The sequence below is a fragment of the Pseudophryne corroboree genome, chromosome 8 (genome assembly GCF_028390025.1).
Source record: "Pseudophryne corroboree isolate aPseCor3 chromosome 8, aPseCor3.hap2, whole genome shotgun sequence".
Lineage (NCBI taxonomy): Eukaryota > Metazoa > Chordata > Amphibia > Anura > Myobatrachidae > Pseudophryne > Pseudophryne corroboree.
Genome location: NC_086451.1, coordinates 466,545,983 through 466,566,618, shown reverse-complemented (window position 1 = coordinate 466,566,618; position 20,636 = coordinate 466,545,983). Strand labels below are relative to the sequence as shown.

The following is a 20,636-nucleotide window of genomic DNA, read 5'->3' as shown; positions in this document are numbered from 1 at the left end:
AGCCAGGTACCTGCAGCCAAGCCTGGTGATATGGATTGTCAGCGCTTGTGCCTAGGCAGAGAGCTGGAAGCCAGTCTCTGGCAGGGCTGCAATGAGCAGGGAGGAAGAAGAGGAGGAGGAGGGTGGTAACAAAAAAGAAGAGGCTGTGCAGCAGAGTTGAGGAAGCAGAAGGATAAAGGGGGACAGCACAGGGAGAGATCCAGGACTGAAGCAGTAATATGCAGAGCACAATCCCCAGCAGCAGAACCAGCACCACGGACAGCTCCTCCCTGCAGCCCCACTGCTGCTGACTGAGGAAGTTTTTCTCCCCTGTTCGAAATTTTGAAGCCCCCCCCCCCCCCCCCCCCCAGCCCCAATCAGAGCACCCCACGCCCCCTCCTCCCCCCAGCACTTGGTGATAGGCTGGAGTAGCAGCTCCCCCCCCCCCCTCTCTCTCTCTCTCTTTCTCTCTCTCTCCCTCTCTCTCTCTCTTTACAGACTGCACTGGCAGTAGTTATCAGCGAGCTAGAGACAGCTAGGTGCAGACAGTACTACACCAGAGCAGCAGAGGCTCAGCACCGATCACTGTGCACAACTGCAGCCAGAGAGCAGAACTCTCCCAGCCTGGAGGGGTAGAGGAAGAAGGATCCTATTATCATCCTCCTCCTCATCATCATCATCACAACTGAACATATTGCACTTGGATTTTTAAACTACTTCATTTGCATTTCTCTGCACCGGTCCATGAGACAAGGAAGGGGCTTCTCTCCCCTGGAACCAGATGCTGCTGCTGCTGCTGGAGGTGTGAGATCTACCTTGGACATTATTTGGTGGTGACTGATGATAGTCTTCGTCTTCTTCCCCATTCTGCATCCATAATAACGGATTTGTCAGCTGCTTGGCTCCTGCAAGAAGAAAGGGGGTCTTTGCATCCCACCTGCTCCCCCCCTTCCTCCCTCAGCCCCTCTGTGACCATTCACACTTTCTGGAAATCGCATGCAAGGTGGTGGTGGTGGGGAGACTTGGGATTTATTTTATTATTTATATTATTATTATTTTTTCTTCCTGGCAAAGACACAATTGCAGATAGCAGCAGCCGCCGCTGTGGTGGGCACTGTGCGGTGTGTAGATGAATGAATGGCACACAGACTGATACTTACATACTAATTATTCCAGCAGTCCCCCCCTTTTCGCCCCCTCCAGTCTGGATGGCTATGGATCAGGGGGTGATCAGGGAGGACTGAGGCTTGCTTCTGCCTCTGACATGCGATCTGAGACCTCCACACCACCAATGCATCTCCTGGCTCATTGAAGAATGACTGCTAGCCATGAGGACGCGACTCAAGTGCCCATCCAGTGCCCGCTGATCCCGACTCCTCTCTGAGATCTTGCGCATGCAGAGCAGGTGGAAGGGTCCCCAGGCTGCTCTGGACACTGTACGGTTCCTTACTGCGGTTGCATTTAAAGGGACTGAGGCTGCACCAGACTGGGCAAGAACTAGCCAACTTCTGGAGGATCCAAGGGGGACACCTTCATCCTTCCTGAGTGTGGGTGCTGCATGCTCTTTGGGTTCCCTCCCTGTCTTTGGTTGCCCCTTTTTTATTTGTCCTGCTGGGGATTAATCAGCCGCTGGTCTCCCTCTCCAGTCACCCAAGCAAGGAGCCAGGGACCATGTGGCTGAGGCGCAGGAAGGAGATGGATGTCCTGCATATTCTGCTTTTGCTGGCCGTGTCCTGGACACGAACCCGAGCCCTGATCAACTTGAAATACACAGTGGAAGAGGAGCAGAGAGCTGGGACTCAGATTGCCAACGTAGCTAAGGACGCTAAGGATGCTGGCTTCGTGCTGGACCCCAGGCAGCCTGCATTCAGAGTGGTTTCCAACTCAGCCCCCCACCTGGTGGACATCAACGCGTCGGGCTTGCTGGTGACCAAGCAGAAGATAGACAGGGATATGCTTTGCAGGCAGATGCCAAAATGTGTCATCTCTCTGGAGGTCATGTCCAACTCCATGGAAATCTGTGTCATCAAAATAGAGATTAAAGACCTCAATGACAACGCTCCAAGCTTCCCCACTGACCAAATTGACCTGGAGATCTCAGAGACAGCCAGCCCTGGTACTAGGATACCATTGGAGAGTGCCTACGACCCAGACTCTGGTAACTTTGGGGTCCAGTCCTATGAGATCACACCCAACGACCTGTTTGGTCTGGAAATAAAGACTAGAGGGGATGGGTCCAGGTTTGCTGAACTGGTGGTGGAGAAAAACCTGGACAGAGAGACCCAGTCTCATTACAATTACATCATTACAGCTCTGGATGGGGGGGATCCCTCCAATTTTGGCACTGTGGAACTGAACATCAAAGTAATAGATTCCAATGATAACAACCCAGTGTTTGAGGAGGCTGCCTACACTGTCAATGTCCCCGAGAATGCCCCACTGAATGTCCTGGTCATTGATCTTAATGCCACAGACCCTGATGAAGGTACCAATGGGGAAATAGTCTACTCCTTCAATAGCTATGTGTCTGACAAGACCAGGGAGCTCTTTAAGATAGACCCCAAGACTGGCATCATCACTGTAAGTGGAGCCATAGACTATGAGGAAGGGCATGTCTACGAAATCGATGTCCAAGCCAAGGATTTAGGACCCAACTCCATCCCTGCCCACTGCAAAGTGACTGTGAATGTTCTGGATGTCAACGACAATGTCCCGGTCATCAACCTGCTCTCTGTCAACAGTGAGGTGGTGGAAGTGAGTGAGAACGCTCCCCCTGGGTATGTGATAGCCCTGGTCAGGGTTTCAGACAGGGATTCAGGCATCAATGGAAGGGTCCAGTGCAAACTGTTGGGTAACGTGCCATTTAGACTGCAGGAATATGAGAGCTTCTCCACCATACTGGTGGATGGCAGGTTAGACAGAGAGCAGAGAGACCAGTACAATTTGACCATCCAGGCCAAGGACGGTGGGAACCCTTCTCTTCAGTCCACCAAGTCGTTTACAGTAAGAATCACCGATGAGAACGACAACCACCCACACTTCTCCAAGACCTTCTACCAAGTCATTGTCTCAGAGAATAATACCCCTGGGGCTTACCTGCTCTCTGTCTCAGCCAGGGACCCCGATTTGGGATTAAACGGGAGTGTGTCCTACCAGCTGGTCCCATCCCAGGTGAGGGACATGCCGGTCTTCACCTACGTGTCCATCAACCCCACCACTGGAGACATATATGCCCTCAGGTCATTCAATCACGAACAGACCAAGGCTTTTGAGTTCAAGATCTCAGCCAAGGATGGGGGTATCCCACCCCTCCAAAGCAATGTCACCGTCAGAGTGATTGTGGTAGATGTGAATGATAACACCCCAGTGATTACCGCTCCACCCTTGGTCAATGGCACCTCTGAGGTCTACATCCCCAGGAACGCAGGAGTGGGCTACCTAGTGACTGTGGTGAAGGCTGACGACTATGATGAGGGGGAGAATGGCAGGCTGTCTTATGAGGTGACAGAGGGGGACAGGGGATTCTTTGAGATTGACCAAATCAATGGGGAAATTAGGACCACCAGGACATTTGGGGAAAACTCCAAGACCACCTATGAGCTGATTGTAGCTGCACAGGACCATGGCAAGCCCTCGCTCTCGGCCTCAGCCTTGATTTTAATCTACCTGTCCCCAGCACTGGATGCCCAGGAGTCAATAGGATCTGTTAATTTATCGCTGATTTTTATCATCGCCTTGGGATCTATCGCTGCCATCCTCTTCGTCACCATGATATTTGTGGCTGTGAAATGCAAACGAGACAACAAGGAAATTAGGACCTACAACTGCAGGTAAGGAGCCTCTTATTACGTTTCTCCTGTCAATGGCAGAATATACAATGTACACTGTGCAGTATGAGCAGACACAAAGTAACAGTTGCAACTCTGTTGTGTGTTATGTATCTGTCTGTAACTATGAGCCGCAACAAAATATCTCTGCAGAGTTCCACCTGCTGTAATTGCCCACGGTGCCACCAGCAAAAGGAGCCTTGCTCAGCATCCTGTTTGTGCTAGTTGGCCTACATAGCTCGCTGAAAGATTGAGGGGGACTGATATCTATATAATGAGACGTATTATATCTGAGCCCCTGGCACTGCACAAGTTAACATGGCATGACATGAAGAACTTTGTATATGGGTTATATGAGAGCTATTATTTGTGTACAACTGCTATGCAGGAAGTGCAATGGGGAAATATGAACATGATTCTGTGTTTTTTCGGGGATGAGGGTGGGGGGCACCTTTAGCTCAGAGCCCAGGCTGCTTCAGCCTTATCCAAGTCACAGAGTAGTCAATTAATGAGGCAGAGCAGGCTGATCAGAAACAAGGTGCCCTTCCCATTTTGCACCATTAGGTGGCACTGTGTGCATGGCTAAGGCGCATTTCTGCAGCAGCCTCAATGCATCACAGTGGGAATTTGAAAGAATACAAGATTCAATGAAAACATGATTTTTTTTTTTTACATTTCAATACATGCCTTTGGAGGTGATCACGTTAAAACCCAGCCCTTTCTCTTAGCAGTGTCCAACTTTCCAGCACCTCACTTATAAAAAAAAAAAAAAAGGCAATGTGTATAAAAAAAGTATCAAAAATTAAAAAGATTTTAAGACTAGATTAATTACTGATTCACTTCATTTACTTATATTACTTATATCACTCACAAATACAGAAACTGTGATGGTGGAAGAGAAAAATAAATAATAGCAAAATAAGCATCTGTTATTTGCAGCTTGTTCTGTTTGTAACTAGATAGTGCTTTGTATACACACTGTCAAGGAGTGCCGGGAGTATATGGAGCTATCATACCAGTGTTGTTCCCTCTATTGTCTGCAATACAAAAAAGTTTGGTAGACAAATGCTAACTGCACATGAATATCAATCAGGTGCCTCTACAAGACCAGCTGCAGTTCCCCATAAACTGAATAATCTCCTCACTGGCAGAAGGGTTTGTGCCTTTTCTGGTATTCATCCAACACTGAGCCACTTCATGAGGTAGCATGGAGATATATATATATATATATATATATATATATTTACATACATACATACATACATACATGCATATATTTCTCAGGCATAAGGCAGATAGATAGAACTACAAGTCTAAGCATACCTGCAGCTTTCTAGTGTAGTGCATGCTGTACCTTGTAGTTCCACAACAAATTGTGGGCCACGGTACAAGCTATGTATATAGTATATAGTGTATTTACTGATGGCCTGTGAATAATTAAGGCTTATTGTGCCCATTTCCCTGAATCCTTTAGAGAACTATACAAGTGTAAGAGTTATTCAGCAAACATTTCATGGTTCTAATATAGTTGCTCTCAATCTTTCAGGGGAATTAACACACTGCTTACCAAATGTACAAAGGTCTCTCAGAACATTGAAAAAATAAAAAGGGATTATCCAGACTATCTAGTGAATTGTCTCAGTGATTGGAAGCTGACATGTGAGAAAAAGCACAAACGTAACAAGTCGGAGAGCGAAACGCATTTCACCCTACTGGCGCAATCATGTGACTCTGCCCAGGCGCACGCACTCACACCGCACAGCCACGGTTGGGGCTCTGTCACCATTGCAGAGCAGGGATCTGTCAGCCCTGGGAGCCTCACAATGGAGAATTGTTCTATGCTGCCTGAGTGATAGCTGCAGAGAGCTGGCACACTTTATAAAGTCCATGCAGAGATTGCCTGCATTGGGGGCTGAATGGAAGGATTGCTTGCAATCCCAACATTCAACTCTTTTGTGATATTTGCTGTTGTAAAATGGGGCAGCTTAGACTGCACACCCTAATTTTAAACATAGTAAGAGGTTCTACCATGCTGAGAATTGTAGCGCAGGAGAAAAGAAAATGCAGGTGCACACTGCAAGCATTAAGAACCCTGATAGTAAAAATGATGATAAACTCTGTAATGAACATGGAGAATAATTGAGGGATTCTAAAAAATTAGCATCACCTGTGAGATTCAGCATATTAAAAAAAAATTATAGTCCCTCCCCACCACCCCTTTCCCCCAACAACTGAGGGACAGGTGAAATTAAAATTCCTTCTGCAGCCCCAGAAGAAAAAAAAATCCCATCAATATATTTTATTTCTTAAAATCTCAGCTGAGTTCTGTGCCTGCTGCGCCCAGCCCGGCTGTATAATTCTATGGGGCTTTTTTTTATATATTTCCATCATGATGAAAATGTAATTGAGTCTGAAATATAAATCCATGCCATATTTTTTAGTTTTATGTGACATTTCCAATTGCAGATCATGGTCCCCATTTAATATGATCACTTAGGTCGGTTTTCTGGTACCGCTTGCAGATGAAATGTCACTCCAGAATTAACCCCTCTTTGCCTGTGATGATAGAGCTGGCTAGAGGGGAAGCTGGAGCCCCCATTGCAGATCTTCTAGTAGAGACTAGTTGACTATTGCTGTGTGCCACTTAAATCTGACCTTGATGGGTGCATTTACAGTTATGTAAATATGTAGTGCAATATTCTGCTGTCAGTGTGAACAAAATAGAGGTTAGTAAAACTGGACGTCGCTTCTATACAGAAAATCTTCCAATATTGGACCTTGGGGCTGGGGAAATATGTGTAAGCGAGTGAGCCGGTTATAATCCACCCCTATAGAAATTTTGCTGCTACTTAATGCACGGTGGTTTACAGTGTTAATATTCTTTCAGTAAAAAATGTCAGTAAATCTGCAAAAAATTGTCAGCAATAAAATATTGACATGGGTCGGTAATAAAAAATCTGCTGGAAGAAAGACATTTAATTCATATGCATTGTAACAAGAACTATGAACACTGGGTATATTGTGTTTCTGTATTCGTATAAATACAGTCATATGGTTGTATGTTATCAAATACATATATAATATATAATATACATTATAATGCTGAAGTCAGTCCATAATAGGAAGGTGGACCACTAGTGTGCAATACACTGTACAATCACAGGGGATGCACTCACCTTATAATGCTGATAATTGAGAGATAAATGGCACAATATGGGAATATAAATATATATATATATATATATATATATATATATATATATATTGCTTATCAAGGTAAAAAGACTCATAGGCTGTCTCTCTCTCTCTCTCTCTCTCTCTCTCTCTCTCTCTCTCTCACACACACACACACACACACACACACACACACACACACACACACGTGTCCTTTTCTTTCAAAAACATTAATTCCATATTTTATTTTTCTTCTTCTTGAAATGAATCTGTAGTCACTGGAGGTTGTGTAGCTATCAGATAACTCATCACGCATGAATGCTTGAAAGAAAACAGCAGCCTTAGGTGAGATTTGGCTGTTCATGACCAGTCATCTCAGATAGAGATTCCACAGCTCCCAATAAACCTCTGTAGTGTTTTCTCCAGGAGAGAACAGGTAATCTTACACACTTCATTCTGTGCCACGCTCCAACCAGCCACGAATTAGCCTTAGTAAACCCGACACGCTGCTGTGTGCCCTGGACATGAAAGAGTTAAGATGCTTTATCTTAAGGGGAGCATCAGCCTGCAGTGAGAATCTGCTGTTCAGTGCAACCCTACAACATGGCAAAGTCCATGTTTCTTAACATTATGATTTCAAGAACCCATACAGAACAAAAGACATGCACCTAGGGCTGGTCTTTATTTCTAAACGTTAACCAAGGACACCAAGGACAATAAAAATTGTGGTGCTATCCTGGGAGTTGTAGTTCAGCAACAAGTGCGCTGTCCTGTATATCCTGTAGCTGGCCATTTAATAGTCCCATACTACCATCAAGCTTTGGGTACTCTTCATTAAAATCAGTATCAAAATCTAAAGTGTATCAATTAAATTCCTAAGCACGTCTGCTTCATTAAATCCTCTATGTGAAGATGAAAAGACATTACAGTATATATATATATATACATATATATATATATATATATATACGTACGTACGTACGTACGTACGTACGTACGTACGTACGTACGTACGTACGTACGTTTGTTTGTGTGTAGATACAGTATGTATGTTCATGTCATAGTCGTCTGTCTTGAGATTATTCCAATTTAGAAGTCAGATTGCAGCCCCTCTAAATTCCAATTAATATTCTGAAAATTATGGTAACATGACGCCTCACCTAAGCATAATTAGCAGTAAAGATGAAAGTCACTTTGATAAAATGATAAACTGTATGTATATATATATATATATATATATATATATAATGGGTTTGTTACTGATTTAAGTTGCATAGAACATTTATACACATACAATATCCTAATCAACCTTTAATCAGATTTCTCTGTGGGGATCTGTACTGTGATTTCTGGCAAATACTTGCAATCTGAAGACCCCTTCCTTTCTCTCTCTCTGTTTTTTGTATGTTTAATTTCATTCTTTTATTGTCCTGTTTCTAGTATCCATTATTTTATCCTTCTATTGCGGTGTTGTTTTTATATCCAGATGTGTTGGGTTTTCTCTTGCACTGGTGTTGGCTTGTTATAGATGCTGTACAGTTGTGTGTGGAGCCGTTATAAAACGTGCGTGCCTTTGCACCTTATTAATGTTGTCTTGCAGGATAGCTGAGTACTCGTACGGACACCAAAAGAAATCCAACAAGAAGAAAAAAATCAGCAAGAACGACATCCGCCTGGTACCCCGTGATGTGGAGGAGACGGATAAAATGAATGTGGTGAGCTGCTCCTCCCTTACTTCATCACTAAACTACTTTGACTACCACCAGCAGACCCTTCCGCTTGGGTGTAGGCGGACAGACAGCACCTTCATCAACGTGGACAACCAGAATACAAGGAATGCAGGGTCCAACCATGTCTATCATCACACCTTCACCAACCAGAGTCCACCGCAGCCCGACCTCATCATCAACGGGATGCCTCTACCGGAGGTGAGTACCAAGAACCATCTCCTTTAATTGTACCAGTTACATGGTGTCCATAGCATTTTGAACACAACAGGTGAAATGCGTTGTGGGTCATGCATGGCCTTTAAAAGCTTTCGTAGGTGATGAAACTTTATCCACAGACAAATAATGATGGTATCTCATCCATGTCCTTTATACCACGATCATCTTTACTTAATAACTTGTGTGTTGATGTCAGCCTCTTAAAGTGGTGTTGATGTGTCATGGTTTTTATTTTTTGGGATGTCCATCCACATTTTTCTTTGAGTAAACCATTTCAGTGGCTCATATCACTTCTTTTTTTTTGGGCAATCAGTGTTATCAAAATTACCTTTGACCAATGGAAATGAAGAGTATATTAAACCTGTATTATCTACTTGCCTTGCGGACAATCCAAAAATACCTCAATAGAATTTGAAAATATGGAAGTCTGAGCCCCTCCCCCTTCCTTCACCCTCCCCACTTTGCTGGTGACAATAACCAGCAGTACCGTAAACCATTGATAGATGTTGGACAATTTGATATATTTTATAAATGATGAACCTTTATGGTTGCATTTGGGTACGTTTCCAAGTTGAAATGTTTTTGGTATATATATATATATATATATATATATAAAATGTTTATTTTAACGTGTTTCATATACGTACTGAATCCAAAGTAATATTTTACATAAGCCAACATTTTTATGGTACACCTAAAGGATGTAAATGATCTATTGGACTGTGTTGTACTGAAAATGTGTATCATAAAATATACTGTGCTAGGATGGATGGAGGATTAATTTGCACTCACAGGAAGAAATGCAGCTGGGGTAGAGCCATAATGGATATAATGTTCTTGTTCCATGGCTGGTGTGGTTATACAGGTTGAGTATCCCATATCCAAATATCCGAAATACGGAATATTCCGAAATACGGACTTTTTTGAGCGAGACTGAGATAGTGAAACCTTTGTTTTTTGATGGCTCAATGTACACAAACTTTGTTTAATACACAAAGTTATAAAAAATATTGGTTAGAATGACCTTCAGGCTGTGTGTATAAGGTGTATATGTAACATAAATGCATTCTGTGCTTAGACTTAGGTCCCATTGCCATGATATCTCATTATGGTATGCAATTATTCCAAAATACGGAAAAATCCCATATCCAAAATACCTCTGGTCCCAAGCATTTTGGATAAGGGATACTCAACCTGTAGTATTAAAGATCACACTTTCAAAGCATGTCCCAATTACTTGTAGAAGCCAGGTAGCGCGTATGATGTGTGACTTTACCTCTTATCGGCCCCGAGATCTCTTTCACACACAAAATATCACTAAAGAGTTTTCTTGTATAAAGAAAACTGACAGCAGCTTTGAAGATTGCATTACTTACCACACAGCAAATGTGCTGCGATTTACCATACACCGACGCAGCAACGTAGCGGTTATACAAACAAATATTATCTGCTGTTCCTCTGATGTCTGTCTCCTGAGTCAACCTGGCAACAACAAAAAAAAAAGGATTGAGTGTAAGCCTGAGGCCAAGTGAAAGAGCTTTTCCAGCTCAATCAGTAGCTTAATGGGCGTCGTTGTGATAGAAATACACTAGATTGCATGTGACTGTGGGTTGTGTCACAATGTGCAGCTGTTTGGTTTCTTTTGTACATTTGAAATAATTTAATTCTGTAACAGGTAATATTTCAGATCCGGAAATGAGGAGAAGGGGCGTGGCAGCATTCCAGTGAGGGAGTGGCTCAGTCACGATGGGGTGCAACCACACTCAGGGGGTGTGTTTAGCACCTATGAAATGCTGACTTGACCCTTAGCCAAATACCCCTTCAAACACCCACTCATTAGTATGGGCGGCACCAATTCGCCATTGCTCTGCTACAGAGCTGTAACTAGATATTTTGGTGCCCTGGGTCAGGAAAAGCATTGACGCACCCACCCCAACACACACAAACACACCCACACACATTTTCAAACAGGAACATAAGACGAGCCATGACATCCACTGAAAGTGCTTGCTACAATGACCATTCCCGCATTATATATATATATATATATATATATATATATACATACAGTATATATATATATTTTATAGAACACCTAAACTTACAGAACACATACTCCCAAGAAAATGGATTTGGACACCAGTCCTGTTATACCGTCATTTATGCGCTTACATAGGAACTTCAGTCACATCTTCCTTTATTTAAAGCACACATTTCAAAATACTATATAATTATGGTTTTATCCTGCGCTCACCTTCCTTGGGTATTGGTTGTGGCAGCAAAATTGCAGATGAGGCTGAACCCCCAACCTCACAATACAATGACAAAAAGGAGTTTTGCAACTGCGCCTGGAAAGTATATGAGTTTGCAATGTTTAGTAATACTTGTTTTATTAACTAATCAAGATAAGCTATATAATGTAAATGCAAACAAATTTGCTGACTCTTATTGATATGAAAAATAAGTAAGAAAAAGAAAAGAGGAAGAAAAAAATGCAAGAAGAAAATTATTGATTGATGCAGAGAAGATAAACAACGATGTTGAAAAAACTTATAAAAATATTTTGTTTATGTCTTTGCTTGTTTTTATTTTTATAAGTTTTTTCAACATCGTTGTTTATCTTCTCTGCATCAATCAATAATTTTCTTCTTGCATTTTTTTCTTCCTCTTTTCTTTTTCTTACTTATTTTTCATATCAATAAGAGTCAGCAAATTTGTATATTACTAAACATTGCAAACTCATATACTTTCCAGGCGCAGTTGCAAAACTCCTTTTTATTTCAAAATACTGGCATACCCAGGATTCATACCCATGCTATTCCACATTGCAGTCAGACTCCTTACTCATGGAACTATTTGCTCCTATATGGGAAGTTTGAGAGTATTTAAAACAAAAAATTGACAGGTGCTGCAGAACAGTGCCCCCTGCCTTGCAGTGCCCTGTGCGGTGGCACATGTAGCACCACCCTAGTTGAGGCCCTGCTCCTCTATGCGGCCTGCAGGGAACATAAGCAGGGTCAGACTGGCCCACAGGGGTACAGGGGAAACCACCGGTGGGCCACATTGCCTGAGGGCCCACTCCTTTCTCTAGGGATCAGGTTCCAGAATGTGCACTTGTATTGTACATGGTAGATACGTTGCATTACACTGCACACGATTGTAAGCTTGCGAGCAGGGCCTTCCTACCTCTATGTCTGTCTGTTTTTACCCAGTTTTGTTCTATTACTGTTGTTCTAATTGTAAAGCGCAACGGAATATGCTGCGCTATATAAGAAACTGTTAATAAATAAACTGTTAATAATAAATATTGTGCATTTCAAGCCTCTGTGGAGGCTGGCCACACCCCCTTTGTAGATTGACCACACCCCTAAGCATGGGCCCCTATCACTGCATTCCCCCAGTGGGCCCTTCATACCCCAGTCCGACACTGAACATAAGATACCTCCCAGACCTCCCATCATGAGACAGAATTAGCTGACAATGTCCCACCTAAATTATGACTTATAATTACCGTAGGTAGACATTTTGAGAGCGCTTCCGATAATCAACCAATCAATTAATTAAGAACTGTTGACATCACTTAAGAAAGATTCACTTTGGGTGGAGTTGTTTAAAACCTTCTAAAAGAGACAGGTGGAGATATTGCTCATTTCAACCAATCGGCTCCCAGCTATTATTTATCTAAAGCAGTCTATAAAATGTTAGCTGCAATCTGATTGGTTGCTGTAGGCCACACCTCAGGTTGTCCTATTTACAAGGTTTGATACATCCCCTCTTTGGTTTAGACATTACAGGTATGGGTGTAGTATGGTATGCAGGCAGCCGGGCTCCCGGCGGCCAGCATACTGGCGCCGGAATCCCAACCACCGGCATCCCAACCGCCGGCATACCGACAGCTGGGCGAGTGCAAATGAGCCCCTTGTGGGCACGCTGCGCTCGCCACGCTGCGGGCACGGTGGCGCCCTAAGCGCGCCACGCTATCAATTCTCCCTCCAGGGGGGTCGTGGACCCCCAAGAGGGAGAAAAGGTGTCGGCATGCCGGGTGTCGGGATTCCGGCGCTGGTATACTGTGCGCCGGCATCCCAACAGCCAGCAAACTAAATACCACCCATAGATATTTCTAATATTGTTTAGTGACAATGATAATACGCTTCACATGAATGGACTCTATTAATAATTGACATGATCCACATCTAATTAGACCGGAGTGTGGCGGCTCGTCTGGAGCCAGCCGAGCCGTCTGTGGCCACTCCGGAGAGAGACCCAGAAAACTGATACACTTGAGATATTAAGCTTCTTTATTATAGGATAATTTTCCTACACCTTGTATTGCTTTTGCTGTTTAAGATCCTTTGGTTGCTATCCACCTTAATACCTAACCAGACACAACACAATAGGCTATTTAAGGAGTTTTGGGGTGCTAGAGAAACTGACCGGCCATTGCTACTAAGGGCTATATTTACTAAAGAGATCAGATTCCACTTCTCATTTATCTAGACCAGCGGTTCTCTAACTCGGTCCTCAGGACCCCACACGGTTCACGGTTTTCATGTTACCAAGCAGCTGCTCTGTGTATCTCCAACTGTCACATTTTAAAAATGTACAGGTGACCTGCAAAACATGAACCGTGTGGGGTCCTGAGGACCGAGTTTGAGAACCAGTGATCTAGAAGATAATAGCTAGAATATGGTTATTGCTATGGGCAAAATAGCCACTTCTAAAAATCCACAAAGCAAGACTGTAAAACTCTCAGTCAGTCCTTGTCTGCTCTGTTAAGGAAGCATCTTAATCCTAACCCAGGAACCTGCTGCAGAGGCGTGAATGCTGCTCAGATTACGTATAAACACTGCCGTGATGTCATCTACACTCTGCACCTCAGTGATGCGTAAACGTTGATATAGATTAATATCAAACACTGTCTTTATTTGCTCTTCAGAGGTGTTACAATGCAAGGATATGTATATTTTATTCTACAGTGCAATGCTTATGTTACGTAATCCATTTGAATATTGATACATTTGTAATTTAGACAGGTTTGTTCGCATTAGGCCAATGCATTTTGTTGAATATTGTTTCTTTAATTGTTCAAATTGGCCACATTGGGACTCATTTTGAAGTTTAAATCTCATTATTGGCTTGTTACAAAATTAAAACAGCAACAGCCAAATAGGCAGAGGAGACGAGATAATCTGATGTGTATAAATAATTATCTGTGGGCTTAAATTTCAATCAAAGATGTTAGACAGAAATGTGAAGTTTTTCTCCGTGAGGCAACTTGTTTTACATTAAACAAAAACACTGCCGAAAATATGTTTAATTCAGTGTGAATTATCACACGAGTGTAATCTATGTGTTTAGGAATTAATGTTTTTGCTTACTGAAGAGATAGCGCATATAGGTTACAGTCAATCATGGCTAGCTTGTACTAATATGATTATAGCTATATCTGATTGATTGATTGATTGATTGATTGATTAGTTGCTTGCTTGTTTGGTTGGTTGGCTTGCCTTGGCTTAGAGGCCTGTACATCAAGAATATATTGGACCGATTCTCCATTTCGCCAATGATTGTGTCCAAAATTGATCAGAATTTGAGAGTTGGGAATTTTTGACATGTTGCATTTTGCAGATCATCGGACAATCATAGTTCAGGAATCAGATAATAGGATTAGGAATCGCAAATCTGCAGAGTCTGCCAACTGATATATATGGTCCCTATTAGATTGCAGACTCAATAGCCAATCTTATCAATTTTGTTTTTGCACTGCTGCAATGTAGAGAGGCATTATCTCCCAAAATGTCCTGAAATGTGTAGAACTTTATAGTGCTAATTGTCTCTTGGGGGTATATTTACTGAAGGTCATTATTTAATTTCAACTATTTTTACTTTTATTTCAACGATTTGTACTAATATTTATGAATATGAAAAATCATCTGTTAGTAAATGTGTTTTTTTGTCTTGCAACCCAACATCGATTTAGATCAATTTTCATTGATAAAAATTGATGTAAATCTACCTTTAGTAAATATATACCCGTTATAGTAAGTGCTGTGATTCTATTGTTGAGTTCCTGTGTTATAGGGCTGGGTTTGCTGAGCCTAATTCAGTAAGGATTGCAATTGCAAAACTGCTCGCATCGGTCATGATGTTCATCTACGATGACGGACTGAGTAAGCATAAGCTTACTCAGGCTTTCCGCTGCAGGTGGCCTTGCGTGGCCAAGGAAACTGTATCCACGACGCAGTCCTTGGCCTAGCCACTCCTGGAAAATGGGGGCGACGCCCATGTTTCCCGCACCGCCGGCCGCCTCCTTCCCTCGCCGTGAATGCCTCTGCCTATCAATCAGGCAGAGCCATTCGCATCTTTGCGATCTGATTGCGGGACCCATTCTGCACATGTGCAGTTCCCAACCATCGGGAAAATGTAGTAAGGATGCAAAAGTGAGGGTGTCAAAATAGGCGCATCATCGCACACACCCGAAACTGTCCGGAACTTTCAATGTCCATCTATGGATTTTACTGTTTTCTAGTGGAGGATTTGCACCATTGTAGCGTAGACCAACTAGCAAAAAATTGAATGCAATGTTATTCATTAGCACAGACTGCAGGCCGCAAACCGTCAGAGACTGACCAGAGATGCATTTCAGCCAGGTGACCTGCCGTATGGTTTGTAAGCTTGACGCTTCCATTTACAGTCTGATACAAGCAGGGCAGCCATCAGGGGGGGGGGGGGGGGTCTGTGGGGACTAGTGTCCCAGGCCCTTACAGAGAGGGGGGCCCACCATTGGCTCCTACCTGTAGAGCTGCACCAGTCTGATAGACAAAGCCAGCCCTAGGCATAGGTAAACTAGGCAAATGCCTAGGGCGTTTGGAATGCCATTGGGCACAAGCAGCTTCTGCTGATTAGAATGATATGCGGCATGCCTATATTCTGTGTGTGAGTGCCACTCTATCTGCATACAAAATGCATTGTGTGGCATTATGTGTATAAGGTGTACTACAGTACTTTGTGGCGTAACGTATAGAAAGGGCACTACTATGTGGTCTAATGTGAATAACGAGCAATATGGTTTGGTGTAATGTGAATAAGGGGCACTACTGTGTGGTCTAATGTGAAGAAAGAGCAATGTGGTGTGGTGTAATGTGAATAAGGGGCACTACTGTGTGGTCTAATGTGAAGAAAGAGCAATGTGGTGTGGTGTAATGTGAATAAGGGGCACTACTGTGAGGAGTAATGTGGTACTACTGTGTGATGTAATGTGAATAAGAGACACTATTGCATGATATAATGTGAATACAGTTGCAGTACTGTGTGGCATAATTTCAACTGGGGGTATTATTGTCTGGCCCTGCCCCTTCCCAGCAAGAAGACGCCCCGTTTTGGGCTGCACACCGAATGTGCATACAATATAGGGGGTAGGAGCACCAAAATGAGGACTGCTGTGGGTGAGGGGTGATGGTGCTGGGAAAGGAGTGCAGGGTCAGAGGCAGAACTTGCATCTGTGCAAGGGGGCACCAGCCAAAATCTTATGTTGGTTAGGGCCGGCTCTGCTGATAGAAGTAATAGAAGTTACGACAGTCTGATTTCAGCAAGGAAGTTCCCTATTAATCCACAACAATGGGCTACAGTCTGACTGCATCATTTTCTTTCTTATTCTGCATTTCTATACCCAGGCACAATTCTGCTACTTCCAGCTTTAATGCTTCATTCTGTTTATTGGTGAGGAGCGGGACTGGTAAACACAATTGGAAATGAATAGCGAGAGCGTATAATCCAGCATCTAGTGGAAGTGCTCCGGATACATTCCCTGTGTTGCAGTTTTCTGGGATCATTATTTTTAGTTACTGGAGAAATCAGAGCCGGCTGTACATAATGTAATCGCATATGCTTATCGCTGCAGTGTGCTGAGTCTGTTTTCAAGTATAATGCTGTAAGAGAACTCTCTAAAATGACCACCTGTCTATCAAGGAGCGCCAGGCTTGTTTTGATACGTAGCTGGTCTTTAATGAGAGAAGCTTTTAGTTTAACAGTTGTGAATCTTGAAAAATTGCTCCCCGGGGAGCGTTGTTCTCCTGAAGAGATGTACTGCAGGAGACAGGGCTCTCTTCTGGGTTTTTTTTTAACTCTCTTATTTACAAAGCGTTTTTTTTTTTTTTTTTTACTAAAGAAGAGTGACAGTGAAAGAGAGAGACTGGGATAAAAGATTGTTTTTCGTTTTGTTTTTTTTCCAGGTTTTTTATTTTAAAGTGCTATAATAAACATTAATATTTTATATGTTCCTAAAACATTTAATTGCATACAGAGCAAAATAAAGAAATTGTGTTTAAAACACTTTAGTTTTAAATGGGAATATATATCAATAAAGATCTAGATGTGGAAAGAAAGAACATATTTCATAGTGATAATACTTATATTAAAACAACTTTTTAAAATAGAATTGGTGCACACAGTGGTGCAGGAAATGCTTTACAGAGGATCCCTGTGGCAAAGTCCAATGAAACGCGTTGGTTGAGTGGTTTGGCATAGCTTTATTCATGTTAAGAACAGATCTGGAATGTTCTCTGCACTTCGTCAGAAGTAATGTAGGCCATACATCTAATGGGCGATTATCAGAGATGGTGGCCTCTGAGGGGATATGAAAAATCCAGCATGTTAAAAATCCCAGACTCACCTATTCGGATAATTTTTGGGTCGGAATCGGCAAATCAAGCTTGTCCAACGTATATGCCCCGGTAGCCAAAATTGCTCAGAGTAATGAGTAGACCAAGGATCCATATATTATACTGTGCTACACTGAGGAACTATACATTAGGGATGGCCATCAACCAAGCAGGAATGTTTTTTTGTTCCCTCTGTGCAAGGGAATGGAGCTTAGCTCTACCTTTGGTGCACCACTAAACCATGCCCCCTTCACTGATTGGCACACCGCCTGCCATTACCCACTGCAGGGATGTCCATCGATGGAAGCAAACCAATGATGGTTCCCCATCAGTGATTTCATGCCGTCAATGTTAACCACAGATGGCACCATCGATGGTTACCAGCACCATTGCGGCACGTCTATGATGACCATTGATGGTTAACACACAATGGCTACCCCACAATACATTTTAATGCATCCACATTGAGGATCCATATATTATATTATGGACCCTCGTATAATATATGAATTCTCAATACTATAATGTATAATTCCTCAGTGCTGCTCTTCAGTCTAGTAGAGATCTTCCAGAAGAAGAGACACCAGAACACCTGAACAGAAATACAGATGTGTCCTCCTCATACACCGTGGCTGCAGTTGCGGCAAACAGCCCATCTGGGAGCGCCAGGGCCTGGGCGACTTGTTCAAAATGTGAAGAGACAAAACGACTTTGCTAACGACATTCGTACATCTGTATCTTTAATTAACTAAATTTGATTAAAAAAAGAAGTGTAACGACTGCAGACCAGTGACACCATTGGGCAGAAGTATCAAACCTTCTAAAGAGTGGAGAAGGTGACAAGTGGAGACGTTACCCATGGCAACCAATGTTTCTTTACTGAATGTATATTATTTTATCAATTTAGTTGGGATGTTGGGAGATTTTGGTCAATTTGAAACTAGACCCAAAATTGACCCTTAGTAATTATACCCCCTCCAACACTGGTGTATTTATAATGGTTGCAGTGTGTGCAGTGCACACGGGCCCCAGGGTAGAGGGGGGCCCACACTGTACACCCTGAACCCATTATTTTTAGAAGTCACTGGGAAAATGGTGCGGCGCCATTTTCCCGGTGTCTTGAGCATGCACAGTAGAAAAATCATTGGAAAAATGGTCGCCGCACATGCGTTGTAGACTTTGGGATAGCACTAGAGGGACCCTAGTGCCAGGAGCTAAGTGCTGCCATGTAGAGAGGAGGGGGCTTCTCACTAGAAACGCCACTGCCCTCCACTCTTTAGAAAGCTTGATACATTTCTGCCCCTTGTCCTACAAGCATATGGGTAAAAGTCCTAGTGGTTAAGACTGCTGACTACACATTAAAGCGCTAGATGGGGCTAATAAGAATGTTTATATCTCCGACGAGTTTTGCTTCCATCTGCAAATGTTTTATTTCGCCATGTTTGCTCTAATTTCATTGTTCTTCAAATCTGCTCTAAGGGAGGGAACTTCCCGCTGTAAAGTATCTTTGTCTCTCCCTGCTCTTCCCCTGCGTGGCGCGTGTTTAGAATCTCGAATTGAGCGCACAGTGGAAGTTGTAAGAGAAACCCGTTGCTGACATCACAGGGCTCCGCTTCTTTTACACAAACCTTATTTCTTGAAATTGATTTTGTCTTCTGGGGCTGTGTGATTTACTTAAAACGAGATAATGCTACAGAGAAACCCGCATTTAGATGCATCCTCTTTCCAATGTATATTTATCTCCCCCTAACATCTGGCTGCTTATCCTATCCACATTCTTTTTAGATTGAGGAAGATTTGAGAAAAACAAAAGCCACTGAGAGAATCCGTTAAGGATTTTTTTTTTTACATGCTCGAAGTATTTTCACTTACTGTGTGAAGTCTTCATATTGCATCAGTGGAAAGTCATTATATGAGGATGTTGCTGAGCAACGCTGTAGAATTACTATTTCAAGGAGATAAATAGCACATTTTTAAATGCTTCTGGTTTTCATTTTAATTTAACAGAATGTGCACCTATTTATATTGCAAAATGTCCTTTTTTGCACAAGAAGAGCCGTCAAAGGGTTTGACAATGTTCCCTTTAAATAGGACCCTACTTGTAACTCTATGACGGACCAATTTATACTGTTGCCTGAACAGAGAAAGAGTGCTATCTGAAGTGATAAAGATGATTTTCTATCATCACTTGTCTTAGCGGTAGTCCATCAGTTATCACTGCAATTTATTAAAAAAACGTTGCTCTGGCACCTAAGTAATATAAAGCTCTGCAGTGACAGAGGCATCACTAGGGGTGGTGCAGGGTGTGATACCAAATCTCAGGTTCCTCAGTGGTAGGGAGTCAGGTACTGTACTGTGACATTATGGTGCAATGTCCGGGACCTGTCACTGAGAAGGAGCCAGAAGTGTAGCCAGAGTCTCTGGGGGAAGCCCAGCATCTCTGGGAATGCTAGGAACGCCCCCGAAGTAATGTTACATTACTCTGGTGGCTACCATTAGGCCATGCCCCCTTCCCATGAGACCACATCCCCATTTTGAATGAGCTGTACTTTGGCATGCGTATGGGAGCTACTCCCCACAATGGGTGTCACCGCTACTGGTGCCACCACTGAACCAGCTTTGCGCAGTGTAACTTTTGTTAGCAACAAGTTTGAATTTTATTTTTGTTTACAAATAGAAAAATGTTTTCTGTATTATATATTTTTAACAATTTGTCTAAATAAAGCATTTTTGATGGTCCGATCTCGCAGTCACTATAATAGGATTGGGTCAGTATACGTATAGCCAGTACAGGTTGAGTATCCCATATCCATATATTCCGAAATACGGAATATTCCGAAATACGGAATTTTTTGACGGAGAGTGAGACAGTGAAACTTTGTTTTCTGATGGCTCAATGTATACAAACTTTGTTTAATAGACAGAGTTATTAAAAATATTGTATTAAATGACCTCCAGGCTGTGTGTATAAGGTGTATATGAAACATAAATGAATTGTGTGAATGTAGACACACTTTGTTTAATGCACAAAGTTATTAAAAATAATGGCT

At 42.6% G+C, this 20,636-nt stretch overlaps 1 protein-coding gene across 3 annotated transcripts in view; it reads left to right on the top strand.

The window, feature by feature from the left end:
- The first annotated feature begins 469 nt into the window (after positions 1-469).
- Positions 470-20,636, top strand: part of PCDH19 (protocadherin 19) — a 200,101-nt gene continuing 179,934 nt past the window's right edge. For 2 of the 3 annotated variants that reach the window (XM_063938365.1, XM_063938364.1), the window contains exons 1-2: positions 470-3,809; positions 8,581-8,908. In XM_063938365.1, the coding sequence (XP_063794435.1) occupies positions 1,651-3,809; positions 8,581-8,908 (2,487 nt within the window). In that variant the 5' untranslated portion in view covers positions 470-1,650. The remainder of the gene's footprint in view (positions 3,810-8,580; positions 8,909-20,636) is intronic. The other variant, XM_063938366.1, reaches the window with a different exon arrangement.